Source organism: Pseudonaja textilis, chromosome 7, assembly GCF_049901715.1.
Source record: "Pseudonaja textilis isolate UNSWEBS1 chromosome 7, rPseTex1.2, whole genome shotgun sequence".
NCBI lineage: Eukaryota > Metazoa > Chordata > Lepidosauria > Squamata > Elapidae > Pseudonaja > Pseudonaja textilis.
Window position 1 is genome coordinate 44,971,773 of NC_141996.1, and position 23,766 is coordinate 44,995,538.

A 23,766-nucleotide genomic window follows, 5' to 3' on the forward strand; every position below is an offset into this window, starting at 1 on the left:
TATATATAGGTTATAAAACTTATAAATAATATTTATAAATATAAAGCTAATATATGTTTTAGAGAAAATAAGCCTCTCTACCTTATGAAATTAGGACATCAGCCAGCAGCTTTTCTTGGTAGAACTTCCTTAGATGGTGTATACAAGCATATACATATAGAATATACTAAAGGATTGTTGGTATAAAACTAATTTTCAAAATTTAGGAGATACAGATATTTATGGAAGCTAGGACAAATGAATAACAGTTCATTTGTCAAAAAAAACCTGGTTACTGTTATCCTATCACTATATAGAGCAAGAATATTCAGGAAATAGCAAGTAGCATTTTCTTAGAAAATATCCAATGTTATGTATTCCTGGTTTCACAAAGGCCACAGAACAGAGGTGATATTCAGCAGGTTCTGACCAGTTCTTGAGAACTGGTAGCGGAAATTTTGAGTAGTTCGGAGAATCGGCAAATACCACCTCTAACTGGAGATTTTACAGTATCCTTCCCCTGCCACATCCACCAAGACATGCCCACAGAACTGGTAATAAAAAAAAATTAAATCCCACCACTTCCACAGAAGCTCTGGTAAGTTAACAATCAGTAGCCTTATGTATGCTATTCAATTTGTGATTAGGCTGAATTTGATATAAACCCTTAAAATGTATTAGTGATTGAGAAACTCATTTTTCTGAGCATGTAACACTCAGAACTATGACATTATCTAGACTTGAATCATAAGCAAAACTTAGGCATTCAAGTATTTGAGAGCAGAGAGCACAAATGAACTAAACCATGGTCTAAACGACAAACTAAATATCAATATTTTCTACTTTTAATTTGCAATTTAAAGATTATTGGGCTCATTCCAGATACACTGAGAAACCAGTATTACTTTCTAATTTGATTTCTGATGGTTTATCCATATTTTTCTTTTGCAGTATGAAAGCAGTTTGTCAATGTCTTTTACAATAATTTTTTTTTTAAATTGCCAGTGTAGTTACACTCTAGGATCCTGTTGGTCTCCTATCTCAATACTTACCATTTCCATGTGCTTTGATTTATTTATTTTTTTATAAAACAAGTTTGGCTAGAGAATGTTTATGAGGAACTAAAAATTAATTAATAAAGTCAACATCATCTTTCACTTATTAACTCAAAATTAAAGATCAGACTATAATGTTAGGGCAGACAAGCAAAATGTTCAAATTGTATTTTTCAATTTGGTTATAACATGTATTTTTCAATGATTATAATCATGGTAGCTTTTTATTTCTTTTATTCTCCATAAAATAATTATGCGTTTATTTAAATTACAGGGATTTTCTATTCTCAGTTTCTCCTGCTAATTTCCTTCTTTTTTTCTTTTTACAAAGTGCAGAACACATAAACTTAATACTGTGTAACCTACCCAAGTGACTTATTAAATATATAAGTGTTAATTATTTTTCTGGAAATAAAGTTAAACTTCCTTCAATTTAGTTACAGAATACTTTAGTTTCAGTTATCATGACATCTTATAGGGCTTGAGAATGGAGTACCATATGAACTCTTTCAGACTAATCTTCAACATTCTAATATATACAAAAGCCTCTATCTAGGTCTTCTTAAGGTGTTAGAATAGCATAAATGGTGGAAAGGAATATGTCATGTGAGCAGATGGCTAAAATGTGAAAGGATAGAAGAGTAAAGGAATGTGTGAGTTGATGTATTTTGTCTGCAACAACAGTAAATGAAAGCAGACAATGGCTGTGACATATGATTTACTTTTTCAGATTAAAAGTATTATCCAAATCTGTTGCAAGTTTCATGGTATATTTACCACAGTATTGGTTCCATAAACCGAAGGCTTCAAGATCAACTTTTTACATTTGTCAATGGCAGTTCATTGAGATTAAGGATCCTTCAAAGCATAAATAGAGGCAATTGTACAAAATTGAGAATAAATACAAAAAATGTTTTTGTCATGTATTTATGCCCTCTGCTGGTTAGTTGGCAACTAATTTATTTGCTCATTAATTCATTTTAGCCAATCTCATTTTCTGAATTTAGCAATGACATTTGCAGCATATATGTATTTGTACAGATTCAAAACAAATAAAATAGCAACATTATTTTATCCAAAGAACTGCAAACTGTTATTAATATATCACATTTTCTCTAAGAGCTAATTGTAAAGACTCCTTCAACTATAATTTGGTCACTTAATAGACATATGCACATAGTTTTATTTGTAACAATATAGAATTTAATTAGTCTAGCTTACAGCACATAGAATTCTTGGTGGTGTACCTCCAAGTATGATTTAGTCCAATCCTTACTTTTTACAAGATTAGACAAGGTGTGCAAGACAATGTATTTAATTTATTTATTTATAAGATTTCTGTGCTGCTCATGTCATCTAAAACATATGCATTTTTAAGCACAGAAAGCCTGATAAGGAGAAAAGCATTGAATTATGCCATATGATACAAATTTGTGTGGAGTAGTTTTAAGAATTTTATTGAAAGAAAACAAAGCATAAATAAACAAGTAAATCATATGTCCCTTAAAAAAAAAAACACATTGAAGCCTTTCATCAGGGTTGTTGTAGACAGAATCTAGATTTTCGAAAAAGAAGTCCAAGTGTGAATGAAGAAAATGAACGCTCATGTCAGCTATTTATTTATTTTATTTATTTATTTATTTATTTTGTCAAGCATGCATTTGATAATATATATATAAGTAAAAACATTATTATTAATACATGAAAAAGGGAACATTAAGACAGGGTCGGTAGGCACATTGATGCACTTATGCACACCACTTACAGACCTCTTAGGAATGGGGTGAGTAAAGTGTTTGGGGTTAGTGGAAGAAACCAGAGTCAGGTAGAGTATTCAAGGCATTGACCACTCTGTTTCTGAAGTTGTTTTCCTGTAATCGAGTTTCGTATGGTTTACCCTGAGTTTGTATCTATTGTGTGCTTGTGTATTGTTGAGGTTGAAGCTGAAGTAGTCATTGACAGGTAGGACATTGTAATGGATAATTTTATGTACTATGCTTAGGTCAAACTGAAGGCGGCATAATTCTAAGTTATCCAAGCCTAAAATTTCAAGTATGGAGGCATAGGGTATTCTGTTGTGAGTAGAGAAGTGGAGGACTCTTCTTGTGAAATATTTCTGGACTCTCTCGATTGTATTAATGTCCAATATGCAGTGCAGATTCCAGACAGATGAGCTGTATTCAAGAATTGGTCTAGCAAATGTTTTGTGTGCTCTAGTAAGTAGTACAATATTACCGGACAAAAGGCTTCGCAGGATTAGGTTAACAACTCTTAATGCCTTTTGGGCAATATTGTTACAGTGGGCTCTAGCACTTAGATCATCAGAGATGAGAACTCCAAGGTCCTTGACAGAGTGAGGGTCGTCTACAAGATCTTGTCCATCCAGCTTGTATTTTATTTTCTGATTTTTCTTGCCAATATGTAAGATAGAGCATTTGTTTGTTGAGATTTGAAGTTGCCACTTGTTTGATCATTCTGGCACATAGTCAAGGTCTTTTTGAAGTGTAGCAGCATTGTTGGTGGTGTTGAATAGTTTTACAATATCCGCAAAAAGAACATAGTTGCTTTTAATATGATCACAAAGGTCATTTATGTAAAGTATAAAGAGAGTTAGTTGTGGAATGCTGTTTGTTAACAGGTACAGGATTTGAAAGGGCACCCCCTATTTTGACCATTTGTTGCCTGTTTGACAAGAATGCAGCTATCCAATTATGCAGATGTCTGGAGATGCTATAAGATTTTAGTTTTAGAAGTAGTTTGTCATGTACCACTGAATCGAAGGCTTTACAGAAGTCTATATAAATTGCATCTATTGCCCTGATCAAGTTGTGTAGTCCATATGTTTTTGCAGTGTAGGAGTTTCAGATTACAGGATATTTTTTTCTGAAACCAAATTGTTTGTTAGAGAGTAGATTGTTTGTCTTGAAGTGGAGGGTAATGGATTGGTTAATAATTGATTCCATGACTTTGCAGGTGATGCAGCATAAGGAGATTGGTCTGTAATTTTCAACAAGGTTGGGGTCTCCCTTTTTGAAGATGGGAATGACTGTGGCTATTGACCATAGGTTGGGCAAGGAGCTGGTCCTGAAAGATTTTTCAAAGATTATGCTTAGAGGTTCTGCTATGGCAGTTGATAGTTTTTTTTTAGGAAGTAGGTACATAGTCCGTCGGGTCCAATAGATAGAGATGGTTTTAGATTGCATAGTGCTTTTTCAACATTATCTTCTGCAAAATCGATATGTATTAGATCATTGTAATTGTCTGTGGTTCTACTATGAAATATTGGGCATGAGCCATTGCTGTTTATAAAGACTGATCCAAAGAATGTGTTAAAGAGTTATGTGTTAAACATTGGCTTTAATGTTTTCATCATTATTAGATTTTCATTACTAGATTTTTGAAAAAGAAGTCCAAGTGTGAATGTAGAAAATGAATCCTCATGTCAGCCATTTCCTGATAATTCAGGATAGTAAAGTAAAAGTGAAAGCTAAGCTGAACTGCCTGGTCATCTGTGAAGAAATCAGTTGCAAATCTGAACAATTTGATAAAATATGTAAAATTTATCACATTTTTATATTTTGTTGCTGTTGCTGTTCAGTCACTAAGTCATGTCTTACTCATTGTGATTATATGGATCACAGCATGCCAGGCCGCTCTTGTCCTGCACTGTATCCCAGAGTTCACCCAAATTTATTTTCACTGCATTAATGACACAATCTAACTATCTCATCCTCTGCCATTCCCTTCTCCTTTTGCCTTCACTCTTTGTCAACATCAGAGACCTTTCCAATGAGTCCTTTTTTCTCATTTGGTTACCAAAGTATTTGAACTTCAGCTTCCGTTTCTGTCCTTGCAAAGAACAGTCAGGGTTGATTTCCTTTAGGACATCTTTGTATACAACACCTAATTCCACATGCCATGTCATTTCTTATTGCATGGAGAAGAATACTGTAAGAGAATTAGTCACTACAACTGTTTTGCTCAAACTTAATTTTGAACTATAATTACAGATAACTGTATATTTATTCCATGTATAGATGAATTTTAAAATAGTGATGCTGAAACGCTATTCTCAATTTACAAAATCCATACAAAAATGTTATGAATATAATATCTATTAAAGAATGGACATTTTACCAGTTGTAAAATGATTGTAAGAAGTATACAGAAAATATGTTAAAAGAAATAAGTAGTAAAATTGTTATGCATTTTCATGATCATCCTCATCATTGGTGATAGTATGTAAAGATTTAGTTTTTGCTTAAACTATAGTAGACTCAGGCAGAGTATATAATGCAATTTCTGATTTCTTTCCTTACTATAATAAGATAATTATTCATTTTTCCCCAGACTTTCCCCCTTCCATATAAATGTAATCTGATGAGGCTTCCAAAAATGTGAGTACTGTTCTGTAACTTTGTTCTCTTCAGGTATATCATTTATGTTCTCGCTGCTTTTTATCTTTTCAGATGAAGCCAAATATGTCAGGATCAATTATATGACTAAATAGAATTGTAATTTCTGTAATAGTTGTGCTCATATACTTAACCTGAAATAGTTTCTCAACATATGCCTATACATATACATAATATAGATATAATGTACATGTACATATACATATACATGAGATATATAGATGAGAAACTGTTTCAGATTTAACAATTTCAGTTCTTTTTTATTCCAGTATATTTATCCTATTGTTGCTAATAATCATTAGTATGGGCATTGTTTTTGTTCTACAAAATAATCTTTTGGGTATGTTCAACAAATTGAGATATGATCCTAAATTTGAAATCCATAAATGGATTTTTTTCTGTCTATTAGTAGAAGTGGATTTCCTAAATTGAGAAAAGAAAATACATTCTTTCTATTTGAGAACAGTTGAAGTCAAAAACACCTTTCTTTCCTTGTATTGTTATTAAATGTTTATTTCTATGAAGAGGAAAGTGCCAAAAATTAGTTCAGTGGAGAGTGAATGATTTGTTTAGGCTGGAAAACTTAATCATTAACAAAGTAAAAAATTAGTCTGAAACTTATCCTATGGGTTTCTATATATTCAAATAAGTAGCATATTATTAGAAGAATCACAGAAACAAGGAGGGATGCTGACTCATTTGGCTGAATTTGAAAATCTTATAATATATAGCCTTATTTACTTTCATAATACAGTATATAGTCTTAATACCCAACTCCTGATGAAGTAAGAATCCAAACAGGTCAGAGATTGTACTGTATGATTAAATGGGTAAATAATTTGAATGCAATAAAACAGATTCATTTATGGGTATTCCAGCAGAAGAAAAAACTCAAACTCACTCCAGAAAAAAATGATAGAAGATATTTTGTCATTGGTATTTTAGTCCAGATTTGATTGCTAAAATAGACATTTCGTGCATAGAAATGTAAGTAGCAGATTAGATCATTCTTTCCTATTTGGTGACAATGACATGAAGTTCAGCAGTCTCGTGGAATGTTATTCCTATTAGAATGAAACAAATTATAAAATTGAATTCCTTTTCAACCTATGGTATTTTTTATTAAATTTTACTGAAACGTGTATGCCCTCAAAGTATACTGAATTAAATTTACAAATTACAATTGCTGTCTGAATAATATATGCTTCTTACTAGAAAATTTGATCCTCTTAACCTAAGAATAGCTAACCAAGTTGTGGGACTATGCTTTGATGACCAAAATACTTTGTAAAGTAAATCTGGTGCAGCTGGAACTAGAAACTACTGATAGACTATAATTTAACACCCATCCAAAATATCAATTTAAGTATGCAGGGAATTTATATTTTGATTTTACAAAAATTTAAAATTAGAATATTTATGTATGAAAATATATTGGCTGCCTAACTCCAGTGGACTCAAGGTGGCATAAAAGAATTAGGAAAAATATTAAAAAAAACAGCTAAAAACAAAATAAAATGAAATGGAAAATTACCAATATGGGATGATTTTTTTTTACAATGTCTAATTTTATTGGGTGAGTTATATTGTCTTCAGGAAAAATTCTTTTATTCTTGAATATTGTAGACATGAACAACATGCTTATTTCCATTTTGTGCATATTGATACCTGTTACTGTAAGTTTCCTAGATTACAATTTCTCAAATTTTTTGTAAGAGAAAAGCAAAACAAATATCACTGGGAATACTAAGATATGTGAACAAACTCATGCTGAACCACATAGTATAATGAGTATAATAATGAATAACAACATTATTATGAATAATATTCACATAAGCATTCATTTATAGGTTTTTTAAGTGCTCATGTTAATATTTATAGTACTAATAAAGAAAAAGTTGCAGTTCAGTATGTTCAGAGTGCAATCGGTGTTGAGTTAAGGTTTTTCAGATCATGACATAAAGTTCTCAAATTGGTTTTCATTGAAAAAAATCTTACTAATTATGTACTGTTATAGTTATGCTTACACACTAAGAGATTTGAGGGGCTGCCACAAGGTATCAACCTATTCTCCAAAGTATTTTTTACTACAGGTTCTGTGGGCGTGTCTTGGTGGGCATGACAGGGGAAGGATACTGTAAAATCTCCAGTCAGAGGCAGTATTTGCCAGTTCTCCGAACTACTCAAAATTTCCATTACTGGTTCTCCAGAACTGGTCAGAACTTTCTGAATACCACCTCTGATCTGAAGGCAGAACAAAAGGCAATGGATAGAAATCAATCAAGGAGAGAACTGGCATAGAAATAAGGAAAAAGTTTCTCACAGTTAGAATAATTAATCAACAGATCAGCTTGCCTTCATGACAACGATTAATCACTGGAATGGCTTACCTCTTGAAGTTGTGGGTACTCCATCACTGGAGTTTTAAAGAAAAGACTGACAACCATTTTTCCAGAATAGTCACAGTCTGCTGCTTGAGTAGGACTAAAAGCCCTTCAAGGCTCTTTCCAGACTTAGAATAGAATAACAGAATTGGAAGGGACCTTGGAGTCTTCTGGTCCAACCTCCTGCTTAGGCAAGAAACCCTACACTTCAGAGAAATGGTTATCTCATTTCTTCTTAAAAATTTCCAGTGTTGGAACATGTACAACTTCTGGAGACAAGCTGTTCTACTGATTAATTGTTCTAAGGTGCTTTGGAGAATAGCTTGACTCCCTCTTCTTTGTGGCAGCCCTGAGATATTGGAACACTGCTATCTTGTCACTCCTAGTCCTTCTTTTCATCAGACTAGACATACCCAGTTTCAGCAACTGTACATTATATGTTTTAGCTTCCAGTCCCTTAATAATCTCTGCACTCTTTCTAGAGTCTCAACATCTTTTTTTACATTGGGGTGACCAAAACTGGATGCAGTATTCCAAGTGTGGCCTTACCAAGGCATTATAAGGTGGTATTAACACTTCACATGATCTTGATTCTATCCTTCTGTTTATGCAGTCTAGAACTTTTTTGGCAGCTGCAGCACACTGCTGGCTTATATTTAAGTGATTGTCCACTAGGACTCTAAGATCCCTCTCACAGTTACCACATATACTGTATCTATGCATTTTGTTTTTCTTGCTGAAATATAGAACCTTACTTTTTTACCATTGAATTTCATTTTGTTAGATAATGCCCAATGTTCAAGTCTGACAAGATCCTTCTATATCTTAAGCCTATCTTCTGGGGTGTTTGCTATTCCTGCTAGCATGATGTTGTCTGCAAATTTCATGAGTTCTCCATCTATCCCCTCATCCAAATCATTGATGAAGATGTTGAAAAGTACTGGCCCTAAAACAGAGCCTTGGGGTATCCCACTGCACATTTCCCTCCATGTAATTGCAGTTCCATTAAGGACTACACATTGAGTGCAGTTGGTCAGCCAGTTACGAATCCATCTGGTGGTGATGCTGTGTAATCCACATTTTTCTATTTTATCAAGTGGTAGGTTATAGTATACTTTATCAAATGCCTTACTGAAATCCAATAAATTATATTGACAGCATTCCTCTGGTCCATTAATTTGGTCACTTTGTCAAAGAATGCAATAAGTTTAATCTGGCATGATCTGTTTTTGGCAAACCTGTGTTGGCTTTTGATTATTATTTTGTTTGCTTCTCGGTGTTCACTGATTTGCTGCTTGATTACCTTTTGCAGAATCTTCCCTGGTTTTGAGGTCAGGCTGATAGATCTGTAATTTCCTGGATATACATCAGCTCTTTTGCAGTCCTCTGGCAGTCCCCTGGTGCTCCAGGATCTTTGAAAGATATAGTCCAGTAGTTCTGATATCTTGTCTGACAGTTCCTTCAGAACCTTGGGGTGTAATTCATCTGGTCCTGGTGATTTGAACTTGTCCAGGGTAGACAGGTGCTCACTTACCATTTTCTTCCCTATTTTTACTTGTGTTCCTAATCTGGTTTTTGTGGTGCTGTTTTTGATAGGTTAGACTGTTTTTTTCCCTTGGTGTAAAGACAGAGGCAAAAAATGAGTTAAGTAGTTCTGCTTTCTCCCTGTTGCTTGTCACCTTCTTGCCACTATTTCCAGGCAATGGACCAATTGTTTCCTTGACTTCTTTCTTGTTTTTAACATGTTGGAAAAAGCTTTTTTTTTGTTATTTTTTAATTTTGTCACAAACCCTTGTTTATTGTGAGCCTTAGCTTTCCTTACTTCATCTTTGCAGGCCCAGGCTATTTGCTGATATTCTGCTTTAGTTATGTGCCCCTCTTTCCACTTTTTATACTTGTCCTTTTTGTCTTTCAATTTGTCAGAGAGTTCTTTATGCAGCTATTCTGGTTTCTTTTCAGAGCTGTTGTTTTTCTTCTTCATTGGTATTGGGCTGGACTGGGCTTTTATAATCTCACTTTTCAAAAATTTCCAGGCTTCTTGAGTGGTTTTCCCCTTGAGGATTCTCATCTATGCAAACCTTCCCAAGCTCTCTCTAAGTTTATTGAAATTAGTCCAAGACTTAAAGTCCAAGTCTCTAGTTTGACTTTGTTCTATTGGTTGTGCATAATGTTGAATTCCAATATTGCATGATCATTCCCCCTTAAAGTTCCTGTACTTCAACACCTTCTATCATTTCATCTCTGTTAGTGAGAATTAAGTCCAATATGGCTGATCCCCTTGTTCCCTTCTCTACTTTTTGGGAAACAAAGTTGTTTGCTAGGTTTGTCAGGAACCTGTTGGATCTTCCACTTGGTGCAGAGTTTGTCTCCTAGTTGATGTCAGGGTAGTTAAAAATCCCCCATTACTATTGTTGTAGGACAGTTGTATCTTTTATGATTGTCTACATGTTTTAGAAAATATGTTTTAGAAATTGTATGCAAAAAGCAAATTTTAGGAGATGTATAAAAATGAATGCTCCTTTTGCAATTTTCAATTCATATAATGATAAAAAAGAGTTGATAGCACACTTTGAAACCTGAGTAAATGCAAAGTTGAATGAAGTTGATATATGTTGTTCCACAGAGTGTCATACAACAAAAATATTTTAGGTTATTAAACAATGATATCCAGAAAGTTGTTGCCTATGAGTTATATTTTTGGCATCCACTCCCCACTTAATATTCTTAGAGAGCTTTAAAAAAATGATCAGATCTTGAAAAATCTTAGGGGCGTGTATGCGAAACTTTAACCACAAGGTACAAAGACCTACAGTGGAAACTTCAAGTTGTAGGTAAATAGACTCATATTTTGTTAAATTATGGAAAAAATATTGCTAGGTTCATCCCATGATTGCAGTTTATGTTAATCCAATTCCAAAAATAAGAGGATGCACAGAAACAATTTTAATATATTAGCAAAAGGATTACATTTACACATTACCATTGTGATATCTCTTTTTTTCTTTCCCATGAATCCTTCATCCCACATTTGCCCCTCTTTAGCTTTGGTCTGTTGAACTGAAGTCTATTCTTGGACTGAGATAAAGATATATGATTCCCATGATATAGTAATGTCTTCTTCAGAAATCAAGCCATGGTTTTTACTTTTTCAGTGCTACATTTCCCTGCTTATTTTCTGATAACATATTAAGCTGAAATTCATTTTGAATCATCTTTTCAGACCACTTGGGTGTTGTTAAAATGTGGGGACCATTGCTTCTGACCTATATTAAGATTGCAAGCTACATTAGAGTTCTTAAGTGCTGTATTTGTTCCATAGTCAGTATGGCAGGGTGTTGGAATGAAAAACATGTATTCTTAGCCTAAAAGTATACTGCCTCTATGGTGGATTCAATTCAGTGGTGGGATTCAAAAAGTTTTACCACTGGTTTGGTGGGTGTGGCTTGATGGGCACGCTTTGTGCATGTGCACACTTTGTATGTGTGCACACACCACACGTGCACTTTGCACAGGCGCAGAGGCATTCCAACTCACCTCCTGCAAGCCTGCACTCTCCTGGTTGCTTCAGCAGCTGCCGCACAGCACTCTAGTGTGCTGTGCAAAGCAGTTGTGCTTCAATAGCAGAGGATAAAGGTGAGTATGGGAGCCTGGGTGAGCGGGTGGGCCCAACAGCAGAGCAGCGGAGAGAACTGGGTCGGTCTCTACTGCTCATTGCAGAACCAGGCCGAACCAGTAGAATACCACCACTGATTCAATTGCTTTCAAGCTGAAATATTTAAAGTGATAATGGAGAAACCATCATTGAAAATAGTCTTAGAAACAGAATAAACCTGACCTGATAAGCAATAAAATTCAAAACCAATACCCAGCTGTTTCTTAACATAGTTTCATTTAACAGTATTAGCTATATACCTATAAACACTGATTAGCCTTACCAATGTTCCCCAAAAGAAAATGGACACTAAAAATAATAATAAAATGCATAGAATGCATTTGGATCCTTAAGCTCTATATTCACTTAGTTTCTCCTAAACCATCAAATAACTTCCTCTATTAGCCTAATATTAGCAAATGTTTTTCTCCCTCTTTCCTCCATTTCCAAATTGTGTTTGATTTTATTTTCTTTTTCTTTTTAGCACACTTTGGGTTATGTAAGTTTTAATAAGCAGCTTTGGTGCTCCTCAAGGCACACCCCACACACTTATGCTGCGTGACCTTAGGTCACAAGTAATGGTTGCAAGCTAATTGATTGAGAAAGGTTTGTCTGGCTGGGCCTCTTTCGAGTCCTCCCTTTACATTCCTAAATTCTATGAAGAAGCAGTGCCTGCTTAGCTCGGTTGGAAAGGGGGGAGGAGAGAGGAACAGAGGAAGCTCTCCAAGTTCTGATTATGCGCAGTTTCCTTTCTCAACTGAATCCTCTCTCCACCCACCACTAACTAAACTTTTAAACTAGGAGGAGGCGAACAGCTTAAAGCTTTTCTCAGTGCAGCGGAAAAATGAATCCAGGGTGCGGTGAGTTGCCAAGAGCCAGCTCTAGACAATTACAGGAGTTTTGTGGATATGCTACTCAGAGTTCAACAAAATGGACTATTGCTCAGTGCAGAAACTTGTTTTCAGCCTGACAGGCAAATAAGCCGTATCACATAAAGGGCCTCTATGTGGCATCTCTGAGCTGTAAGCTCCGGACAGCCTTGGGGGAAAAAAGTGCAGTGGAGCAAGACAAAAATTACCACAAACTTCAGGTAACTGTTGCTTTTTTTCTGATGATGAGTCCAGATTTGAAATATGGGTATAAATATGCCCAGTTTTCTTTATGTGCATGTTGATATTTCTTTCTTTTTAATTGGGATGAGAGAAAATCTTGATCAGAGAGTTGATTCCAGACTCCCCTCCTCTCTGTCATGCATGTCTGCTGCCTTCCATGCACATCACTGGGACAGTTAACGATTCCTGAATGAAAAACCACATAGTTATTTAAACTGATCCAAAGAAGGAGGTGGCATAGCTGCATATAAACACTCCCCAGGTGTGTGTCAACAGGGACAGTGAGAAAAGAAACAACCATCTATTGCAACAGTGTCCACAATAGCCTCTGTTTTGGAAATTCCTTTGCTTGCTCTTATGTGCTGCCTTATCTGAGAATGTATAAGACAGTCCCTATGAAAAGAGCTTTGTGTTTGAATTCCTGGTGAGTCGAAGGGTCAGGGCCTGCAAGTTATCTGTTTGCCAGCAAGACTCATTTCTCTGTCCTTTATTTTTCAAGCGAAATGGGGAGGGGGTATCCTTCCTCCCAACCACCCCCCATTTTCATCTGTGCTTGTATTCAGCTTCACCCTTTGTTACATGGGAGGCTTGTATTATGGACCGTCAGCTTTTCATTTTCTTTTGACCATATTTACTAACAACCCTTAGCTAATCACAATGTGTCAAGTTCCTTTGTTCTGAAACAGATAAACTTGGGTAAAAATGAAATTATCCTGGGTTTGGATACTACGATACGTCCTTCTGAAGATTTTGCTGCATTTTATTTTATGTATGGAATCAAATATGTTCTAAAGGTTTTTGACAGATGTGGGAAAAATGTTGCCCTAAATAGTTGTCAGGTAATCAATTAATAATTAATATTTCTAATTTGCATGACTGATTAGTTTGAAAATCTTACCAGTTTTATTTTTAAAACTACATAAAATGTTATGTGGCAGGAAGTACAGAAATAACTGCAAAATTTCCTGAGTGTATAAAATTTAGAGGAACAAATCTGTGCATGTCAACATTACAACATGTGTAATAATTTAACACCTTAACTTAAAAAAAATAAACAAGCCCAAGTTAAACAATTTAACTGAATTCCCTTTCATTTAAATGTAAAGGGTTTTTATTCCTTAGCAGTGGACAAAAAAATAATGTAGAAAAGTAATGAAGCTTTTAATATTTCTGATGTTATAATAATAATAATCCCACAATGTTAAAATGGCTGGAAATACCTTTTAAGTAAAACTTGTTCAACTTTGCAAATTTTGCAAAGAATATTAAATTTCAGAATATAACTCTACTCCAGATATGAATAAAAAATCAGTAACACCCTTAGGACAGAACTCATTTGTGCACATTTACAGTTGTTTATCATAGTTAATTTCTTCCTGTTTCATCTGAAAAGTTTGCTATCTGTTATCTGACTAGATAGTTTGTTATCTGACCAGATAGTTTGCAAAAGGGGACTAATTATATTGCATCTACTGAAAAGATTATTTTTCCCCAACTCATCTTAAAAATGGGGGAATTATCTTAGATTTGTTGAGAATATGAATTAAAAAAAGTTTTTCTCTGTTTGATCTTACAATAAGGGTTGTTACCTTAAAATCAAGGATGCCACCTTTCAAGTAAATATGATTTGCTTGTAGAAGATCTATCTAATTGGAGATTGAAAAGCATAACTGCTATATATGTATTCTGTTATAAATAGCATTTACATTAACTTGTAAACCTTATGTTTGCAGCAGAATTTTTTTAGAGGTTGAGATTTATACTCTGCAGTTAGACAAAGAAGGAAAGTATGAAAGGAGTCTTGCATTTGTACTTTGCATGGGTTATTTTGTTTGGATTGTTTTCAGAGTACATTTTGAATCAGACTGATAAGTAAATATGGTTGAAAGAATGAAAGCAGCCATTTCAGGTACTTGTTCTGAACATAAGTATCTTCATCATTGCAGGAAAGAGGGATAATATAGTTTTTGAATACTTTACCACCCTCAAAAATCTCTTTAATCTGGCTATTTTTTTAAGGTCACTGACATTTCTCAACATTCCATTAGAAGAATGAATTATAGAAGTTAAATTAGAATTTTGTAATAGGGAATTATTCTAGATGCATAACTTCTGATAATTTTTCAAAATCCATAAATAAAAGTATCATTTAGAAACAAACTTACCTAGTTATTGGTTTTACAGTTCTCACAGTAATTGAACAAACATGAGACTTGAATCCAGAATCCACATTATGCTGAGCCTAATCCACATTAATGCTGAGCCTAACTGGATTTTCTTTCTAAACTGATAAAAATCTTCATGCATCAAGATATATAATCTGCATTGCGGAACAATACTGTTTAAGGCCATAAGACATCTGGATTGTTCCAAATGCATTATATGATACTGTATCATTCCAAACTTTCTTTGTCTGATATTAAAGATGTAATTTGTATTTTATGTAGAACTTTTTATATTATTAGATTGTTGTGTCCTTATAGTAATCCCGAAGGTGCTTTTTCAAGAGGTAACTGGACTTTCTGATTTTTCTGGTTTTCTTTGAAGAGGTTTCGCTTCTCATCCAAGAAGCTTCTTCAGTGATTTACTCAGAGCTGAAGAAGCTTCTTGGATGAGAAGCGAAACCTCTGAAGAAAAACCAGAAAGTCCAGTTGCTTCTTAAAACTGGACTTTCTGGTTTTTCTTTGAAGCGGTTTTGCTTTGGACAACCATGACCTGGATGACTGAGAATCTCCATATACATGTCCTTATAGTTAGTCTGAATTTTCTCTACAATTTTATTGTTACATAATAACCTTGGTCAATTAAAATTGAATATGTCAAATATCTGTCAAAATATTGATCACCACATCTATAAATTAGGAGTGTACTACATTTACTATATTAGTTGACACACAATCAGTTAATACTTGTACTTTCAACTGATGGTATATTGAACAAAATAATGTTGGGGTCTTCAGGCATATATAATTCTGAATTGTGGCATTCCTATATGTAATGTCCACTATGAGCCCATATTGTTCACACTATGCTGAACCTAGTTCATTGACCTGTCAGTAAAATATTATGAACCAGATGTCACTAGTCTCATAAATGAAAAGCATTTAGGTGAAAATAATGGAATATCTTAGAGCTAAGTCCTAAATGTGTTTTTCTCAAAGTACCAAATCTTTATTGATATAGACATGGTGCAGTTAGCAAGCAAACATTTACAAAAGACAAGGTTATATCTCAAATTTTCCTGAAGTCAGCAATCTGTATTCCCAAACTGGAATTCTTCAGTGGTCATATAAGTTGTACAAGATAACAAAATAAATTATTTGAAATAATGTTAGCCATTATTAAATTAAGCAGCCCTTGTCAAAAGTAGATAATGGCTATTTAGACATATCAATCCTAATATCTAAAATGCCTTTTTTTCCTGGAACTATCCAGTGATGACAGAGTAGAATTTGGATGTCTGGTTATTGAGTTCTGTATCTATTTGTAAGAAGAAAATTCTGCTCAGATAAAAATATCTGCAGCAGAAATCTTGGGAAGCTGATAGTTTATTTTTCTGTGTCATAATATACATTGCTCAGAAAAATAAAGGGAACACAAAAATAAGACATCCTAGATCTGAACGAATGAAATATTCTTATTAACTACTTTGTTCTTTACATAGTTGAATGCGCTGACAACAAAATCACACAAAAATTATCAATGGAAATTGAATTTAGCAACCCATGGAGGTCTGGATTTGAGTTACACTCAAAATTAAAGTGGAAAAAAACACTACAGGCTGATCCAACTTTGATGTAATCTCCTTAAAACAAGTCAAAATGAGGCTCAGTAGTGTGTGTGGCCTCCATGTGCCTGTATGACCTCCCTACAATGCCTGGGCATGCTCCTGATGAGGTGGCAGATGGTCTCCTGAGGAATCTCCTCCCACACCTGGACTAAAGCATCCCCCAACTCCTGGACAGTCTGTGGTGCAACGTGGCATTGGTAGAGGGAGCGAGACATGATGTCCCAGATGTGCTCAATTGGATTGAGGTCTGAGGAACGGGTGGGCCAGTCCATAGCATCAATGCCTTCATCTTGCAGGAACTGCTGACACACTCCAGCTAAATGAGGTCTAGCATTGTCTTGCATTAGGAGGAACCCAGGGCCAACCACACCAGCATATGGTCTCACAAGGGGTCTGAGGATCTCATCTCGGTACCTAATGGCAGTCAGGCTACCTCAGGTGAGCACGTGGAGGGCTGTGCGGCCCCCTAAAGAAATGCCACCCCACACCATTACTGACCCACTGCCAAACTGGTCATGCTGGAGGATGTTGCAGGCACAGAATGTTCTCCATGGCATCTCCAGACCCTGTCATATCTGTCACATGTGCTCAGTGTGAACCTGCTTTCATCTGTGAAGAGCACAGGGTGCCAGTGGCGAATTTGCCAATCTTGGTGTTCTCTGGCAAATGCCAAATGTCCTGCATGGTGTTGGGCTGTAAGCACAACTCCCACCTGTGGACTTTGGGCCCTCATACCATCCTCATGGAGTCTGTTTCTGACCGTTTGAGCAGCCACATGCACATTTGTGGCCCGCTGGAAGTCTCCACGTCTCCTGATGTACTGGCCTGTCTCCTGGTAGCGCCTCCATGCTCTGGACACTATGCTGACAGACACAGCAAACCTTCTTGCCACAGCTCGCATTGATGTGCCATCCTGGATGAGCTGTACTACCTGAGCCACTTGTGTGGGTTGTAGACTCTGTCTCATGCTACCACTAGAGTAAAAAGCACCGCCAGCATTCAGAAGTGACCAAACCATCAGCCAGAAAGCATAGGAATTGAGAAGTGGTCTCTGGTCACCACCTGCGGAACCACTCCTTTACTGGGGATGTCTTGCTAACTGCCTATCCTTTCCATCTGTTGTCTAATCCATTTGCACAACAGCATGTGAAATTGATTGTCAATCAGTGTTGCTACCTAAGTGGACAGTTTGATTTCACAGAAGTGTGATTGACTTGGAGTTACATTGTGCTGTTTAAGTGTTCCCTTTATTTTTTTTGAGCAGTGACACTTCCACTGGATCAATTGAGAAGAACCAAAAGAAATTAGACATTACTATTTTTCAAAACTAAATCTATAAATGATTATAGACTTTATTATATGGCTCCCACCCCAAGAGCTTCAATAATGTTCTGTTAGATCTATCTGTACTTTGTTCCATACACTGGAGACATCTTCTAATTGTAATCAGTGGAACTACTTACTTCCAGAAGTTGTGAGTGCTCCAACATTGGAGGTTGCCAGAATGTCTATCACCTATGTAAGATTTTAGCCTCTCTGGTCTTATATGATAGATAGATAGATAGATAGATAGATAGATAGATAGATAGATAGATGATAAGCAGGCAGAAATAAATAAATAATAAATAAATAATAAATTGATAGAAAAGTAGAGAACAGAATAATTCTGTCAGACCTTGAGGCAGGATAGATGGCAATCTTTACTGGATATCTTTGGCATACTGTATATTGTATATATTTTCATGTTGCTTACGTGTATTTCCTATTTGTTTATTTCATTGTGGTTTTTCTTTATCTTATTTGAATCAAATAAGCAAATACATTTGCCTGTATAGTTTGTGGTAAAGATACAAATGGGACATGAAGCCATAAAGTTTAAGTTCATTGAAAGAAATCCAGAATATAACTTTAAGCATACTTAAGACTTCTAATAAGTATAAGTGTGCAAACCGTTTAGAAGATCAGCTAGCTATCAGTCTCATAACAGATGAATTTGGAAGTCTCAATGTGGGTTGTACCATGAGTACTTTGGTGCTTCAAGGAGAAGCTTTAGAGAGGCACTTCACCCACAGGAATGCCAAAAGGAAGGTAACTTTCAGAATGTTTTGTACAACTCTGATAATACTTTTAGGCATATTATGTGCATAGGCACTTCTGGAATCCATTTACTGGCACTGGAATAGATTAAAATGAATATTACATATAAGCTGTAAGCTAAACAGTTATGTGGATTTTCATTTTTAAAAAGAAAGTCTGGGGTTTTGTTTTGCTGTTTTTTACAGTTTAGAAACTGTTACCGAATGCCTTTAAATACATCCAATACAAATTTATCTGCTTAAAATAAAATATGTATCAATTCTTCCATGTGAACTCCAAACAAAAGCAACCCCTGTAAATTGAATACCACCATCCATAGACAAGCTTGTGATTTTCTTTTGCATCTGTGTGAGGTCTATATTGTCTTTGCTTGAAAAAATAGTTGACCATAGAGGACAAAATAGCTACGTAAAACCTTTGTGAAAAAATAAAAAAGAGAACAAATTAGGAGGCAGAAAGATGGCCAGTTCACTAGCAAAAATACATATGCATCCAGTACTTTAACAGATAATCAGCTGTTCCATTGGTTGATTGTTCTCACTGTCAGAAAGTTTCTCCTTATTTCCAGGTTAAATATCTCCTTGTTCAGTTCAGTTTCCATCCATTATTTCTTGTCTGGCTTACAGGTGTTTTAGAAAATAGCTTGACCCCTTTCGTTCTGTGGCAGCCCCTCAAATATTGGAACATTGCTATCATGTCTCCCCTGGTCCTTCTCTTCACTACACTAGCCATGCCCAATTCCTGTAACCATTCTTCATATGTTTTAGCCTCCAGTCCCCTAATCATCCTGGTTGTCTTCTCTGTACTTTTTCTAGAGTCTCAATATCTTTTTTATAATGTGGTGACCAAAACTGGATGCAGTACTCTAGGTGTGGTCTTACTAAGGCTTTATAGAGTGATATTACTACCTCACTTGATCTTGATTGTATCCCTCTGTTAATGCAACTTAAATTGCATTAGCTTTTTTGGCTGCTGTTGCACAATGCTAGCTTATATTTAGCTGATTGTCCACTAAGGCTCCAAGATCCCTCTCACAGTCACTGCTGTTAAGCCTGGTTTCACCCAGTCTATATGTATACTTTTGGTTTTTCTTGCCTAAGTGTAGGACTTTACTTTTCTCTACATTGAATTTCATTTTGTTAGATATGGCCCAGGGTTCTGGTTTGTCAAGATCCATCTGGATCTTGAGCCTATCTTCTTGGGTGTTAGCTATAACTGCCAGCTTAATATCATCTGCAAATTTGGTACGTTTCCCTTCTATTCCCTCATTTAAATCATTAATGAAGGTATTGAAGAGTACTGGGCCTAAGTTGGAACCTTGTGGCACCCCGCTGCTTACTTATCTCCATGTAGACTTAGACCCATTAAGGACTACTCATTGAATATGGTTTGTCAGCCAGTTGCAAATCCATCTGGTGGTGGTGCTATCTATTCCACTTTTTTCTAGCTTACTAAGAAGTAGGTTGTGGTCCACTTTTTGAATGCCTTGCTGAAATCTAAGAATATTATGTCCACAGTATTTCACTGGTGCAGTAATTTAGTCACTATGTTGAAAAATGAAATAAGTTTGGTTTGGCATGATCTATTTTTAACAAACCCGTGCTGATTGCTAGATATTACTTTATTTGTTTCTAGATGTCGGAAGATCTGTTTTTTTATTATCTTTTCCAGTATCTTCCTGGGTATTGATATTAGGCTGATTGGTCTGTAGTTCTCTGGGTCTGTTTTTCTTTTCTTTTTTGAAGATGGGAACCACATCAGCTCTTTTCCAGTCCTCTGGTAGTTCCTCAGTGCTCCAGGATTTTTGAAAGAAATGGTGCAGTGGTTCTCAGATGAACTCTGCCAGCTCCTTTAAAACTCTGGGATGTAGTCCTTCAGGCCCCGGTGATCTGTGTTCATCAAGATCAGGCAGGTGTTATCTTACTATTGTTTTCTTTTTTTTGCTTATTTTAACTTTTATTTCTGGTCTGTTTTTTACAGTTATGTTTTTGGTGGGTTGAGCTATAGTTTCTTTTTGGGTGAAGACCGATTCAAAGAATGAGTTAAGCAGCTGCTTTCTCTCCATTGCCTGTTACTTCTTTGCCATCTTCTCTCTTTAGTAGATCAACTGTTTTCTTGATTTTTTTCTTGTTTTTTGTATGCTGGAAGAAACTTTTATTATCTTTGACTTTTGTTGCAAGTCTTTGTTTGTTCTTAGCCTTTGCCTTCCTGACTTCATCTTTGTAGATTCTGGCTATCTGCTGATATCCTGCCTTAGTTTTATGTCCCTCTTTCCATTTTTTGTACTTGTCCTTTTTTTCTTTCAATTTGCCAAAGAGATCTTTGTGCAGCCATGCTGGTTTCTTCTTGGATTTCTTGTTTTTCTTTCTCAATGGTATTGTGCTGGTCTCGGCTTCTATGATCGTACTTTTCAGAATTTCCCAAGATTCTTGAGTTGTTTTCCTCTTTAGGATTTTCATCCATGGAATCTTTCCCAAGTTCTCCCTGAGTTTTTTAAAATCAGCTCTTTTAAAATCTAAGACTCTGGTGTCATTATGTTCTATTGCTTGTGTTTACGTTATGTTGAATTCTAGTATAACATGTCACTCTCACCCAAGGTTCCTGTAGTTTCAACTCCCTCTATCACTTCTCTCTTTTTGTAAGAATTAAGTCCAATATGGCTGTCCCTCTAGTTGCATCCTCTACATTTTGGACAACAAAGTTGTTAGCTAGGTTGGTTAGGAACCTATTTGATTTCTCACTTGGTGAAGAATTAGTTTTCCAATTGATATCAGGATAATTGAAGTCCCCATTACTATTATAATGTGCATATGTTTGTTAGTTGGTTGGCAAAAAGGACATCTATTTTTTCTGCTTGATTGGGTGGCCGATATACACCTATGGCCATGTCATTCTTTTTTTTTCTTTTATATTGATCCATATGCATTCTAGGAGGTTATATAGTTAAGTATAAGAAAGCACCGAATGAACAAAATAAAACAAAAAGTGTCCTTTATCTATATTCAGAATAAAAAAAGAAGAAAAATAAGGATAAGGACAAAATAACTGGAAAAGAAGGCAAACCATTAGCTACTGTTTTGATTCTTTCTTCAAAAATAAAAGGTGTACACCATCAGAAAATGTATTTATTTCATTTCTATAACACCAAAAGACAAGGACTGAATCTTGAGATTATCATAAACAAAACCAGGGAATATCTTTTCATTTGAATTAGTTCAAATTTCTATGGATATAAATTTAATAGGTTAATAGTATACTGAAGAACTACCTAATGGTCTGCTAAATTCCATGCATTAATGTTAAGACATAATAGTCATAAAGAGATTGCTGGTTAAGCATCTTGAAAACAAAGGGTAATTGTTTTAAGTCAGCACAGATTTCTCAAAAATAAATGTTGTCAGAGTAAATTTGTCTTGTTTTTGATTGGGTAATTCCCTTAACTGATTCTGGCAATTCTGTGGATATGCCATATTTTTATTTTAGCAAATCATTTGACAAGCACACTAATAGGGTGACTGGAAGCTGGCTAAGTGTGGAATGGGTGGCATAACAATTAAATGAATACTTAGCTGGCTTGACAATTGTAAGAGGGATTCTTATCAAACTAGAGAGTCATATTGAGTGGAATGCCACAATGTTTAGTTCTGTATGCTATACAGGTAGTCCTCAACTTATGACCACAATTTCGCCCAAAATTTATGTTCCTAAATGAAAAAATTGTTAAGTGAGTTTCACCCCATTTTACGACTTTTCTCACCACATTTGTTAATTGAATCATCGCAGTGCTTAAATTAGTAACACGATTGTTAAGTGAATCTGGTTTCCCCATTGACTTTGCTGTCAGAAAGTCATAAAAGAGGATCACATGACTCTGGGACACTGCAATTATCATAAATGTGAGTCAGTTGACATGGAAATCATGTGACCATGGGCATGCTGCAATGGTCATGTGTGGAAAATGGTCATAAACCACTTTTTTCAGTGCTGTTGTAATTTCAAACAGTCGCTAAATGAATGGTTGTAAATCGAGGGCTATCTGTATTCTTCAATAGAGAGTTATGCTATTCTATTGAGCTGTGGTGATGCAGTTAGAATGCAGTATTGCAGGCTAATTCAGCTCATTGACAGAGTTTGATCTTGACCAGCTCAGGATTGACTCAGCCTTCCATCCTTCTGAGGTCAGTGAAATGATCGTTGGGGGAAATATGCTGACTCTGTAAACCACTTAGAGAGTGCTGTAAGGTACTATGAAGCAGTATATAAGTACTATTGCTACTTTTAATAAAATTAATAGCATCCAATAGAATCAGGGGTGGGATGCTACCAGTTCTCTGGGAACCGGTTCTGTGTCTGCTGCTGGTTGGCTCACCCGCCCACCTGGGCTCTTACCTGACCTTTATTTCCTGCTTTTTCAACCTCAGCTGCTTTGCACAGCACAGCTGAGGTTGAAAAAGCAGTTTAAAAAAGTGTTTTTCAAATGCTACGCACCTGTGCACACTGCTTATCAGCTGTCCGGGAGGTACAGCTTTTGGTGTCTTACACACGCCCGCAGTGTGTGTCTGGTGCCCATGCATGTGATGCGTGCATGCGTGTGCAAAACATAAGTACTGAACTGGTGGTAACACCAGTTGAATCCCACCCCTGAATAGAATCCAAAGTCAAAGAAAGCAAAGGGGGACAGGAATTCTAAAACAAAACTCAGTGTAAAAACCAGAATAGAATCTAATTTTTTTTTAAAAAAACATGGTAAATTTAATATTATTTTATATATTTGTCAAATTTATATGTCCACCATCTCCTATATACAGGGGTGGGATATGACAGGGTTAACTACTGGTTCGGGATTTATGAGCTTCCCTGCATGCTGTGAGCCACACGCCTGTAAATCGTCACCAGCATGCTGTGTGCAGAGACGCAGCCTTTGAAACAGCCCTCTTTTCCTGCTTTTTTAACTGCAGCTGTGCCTCTTTCGGCAGCTGAAGTTGAAAAATCAGGAAATAAAGATCAGGTAAGAGCCCGGGTGGGTGGGTGGGCAAAAACAGAGCTACCGGTTCTACAGAAGTTGACAGAACCATTAGAAACCCACCCCTGCATATGTTCAAAGCTAAAAGAGATCTCCCCACTTAATTAAAATATATTAACTTTCAATTTGTTCATTTGTTCATTTCATAAACAGGTTTATACTACAAATCAATCTTCGCATATTTTGATATAATCGCTAGCTTTCATTGTCTAAATGTTAATGTTTAAGAAGAGAATGTTATAGAAACATGAGGCTCTTT

At 35.7% G+C, this 23,766-nt stretch overlaps 1 protein-coding gene across 2 annotated transcripts in view; it reads left to right on the plus strand.

The window, feature by feature from the left end:
* The window catches only part of LOC113436308 (uncharacterized), a 187,283-nt gene that overhangs the window by 25,371 nt on the left and 138,146 nt on the right, over positions 1 to 23,766 (plus strand). For both annotated transcript variants that reach the window (XM_087937525.1, XM_087937527.1), the window contains exon 2: positions 5,385 to 5,431. In XM_087937525.1, the coding sequence (XP_087793651.1) occupies positions 5,385 to 5,431 (47 nt within the window). The remainder of the gene's footprint in view (positions 1 to 5,384; positions 5,432 to 23,766) is intronic.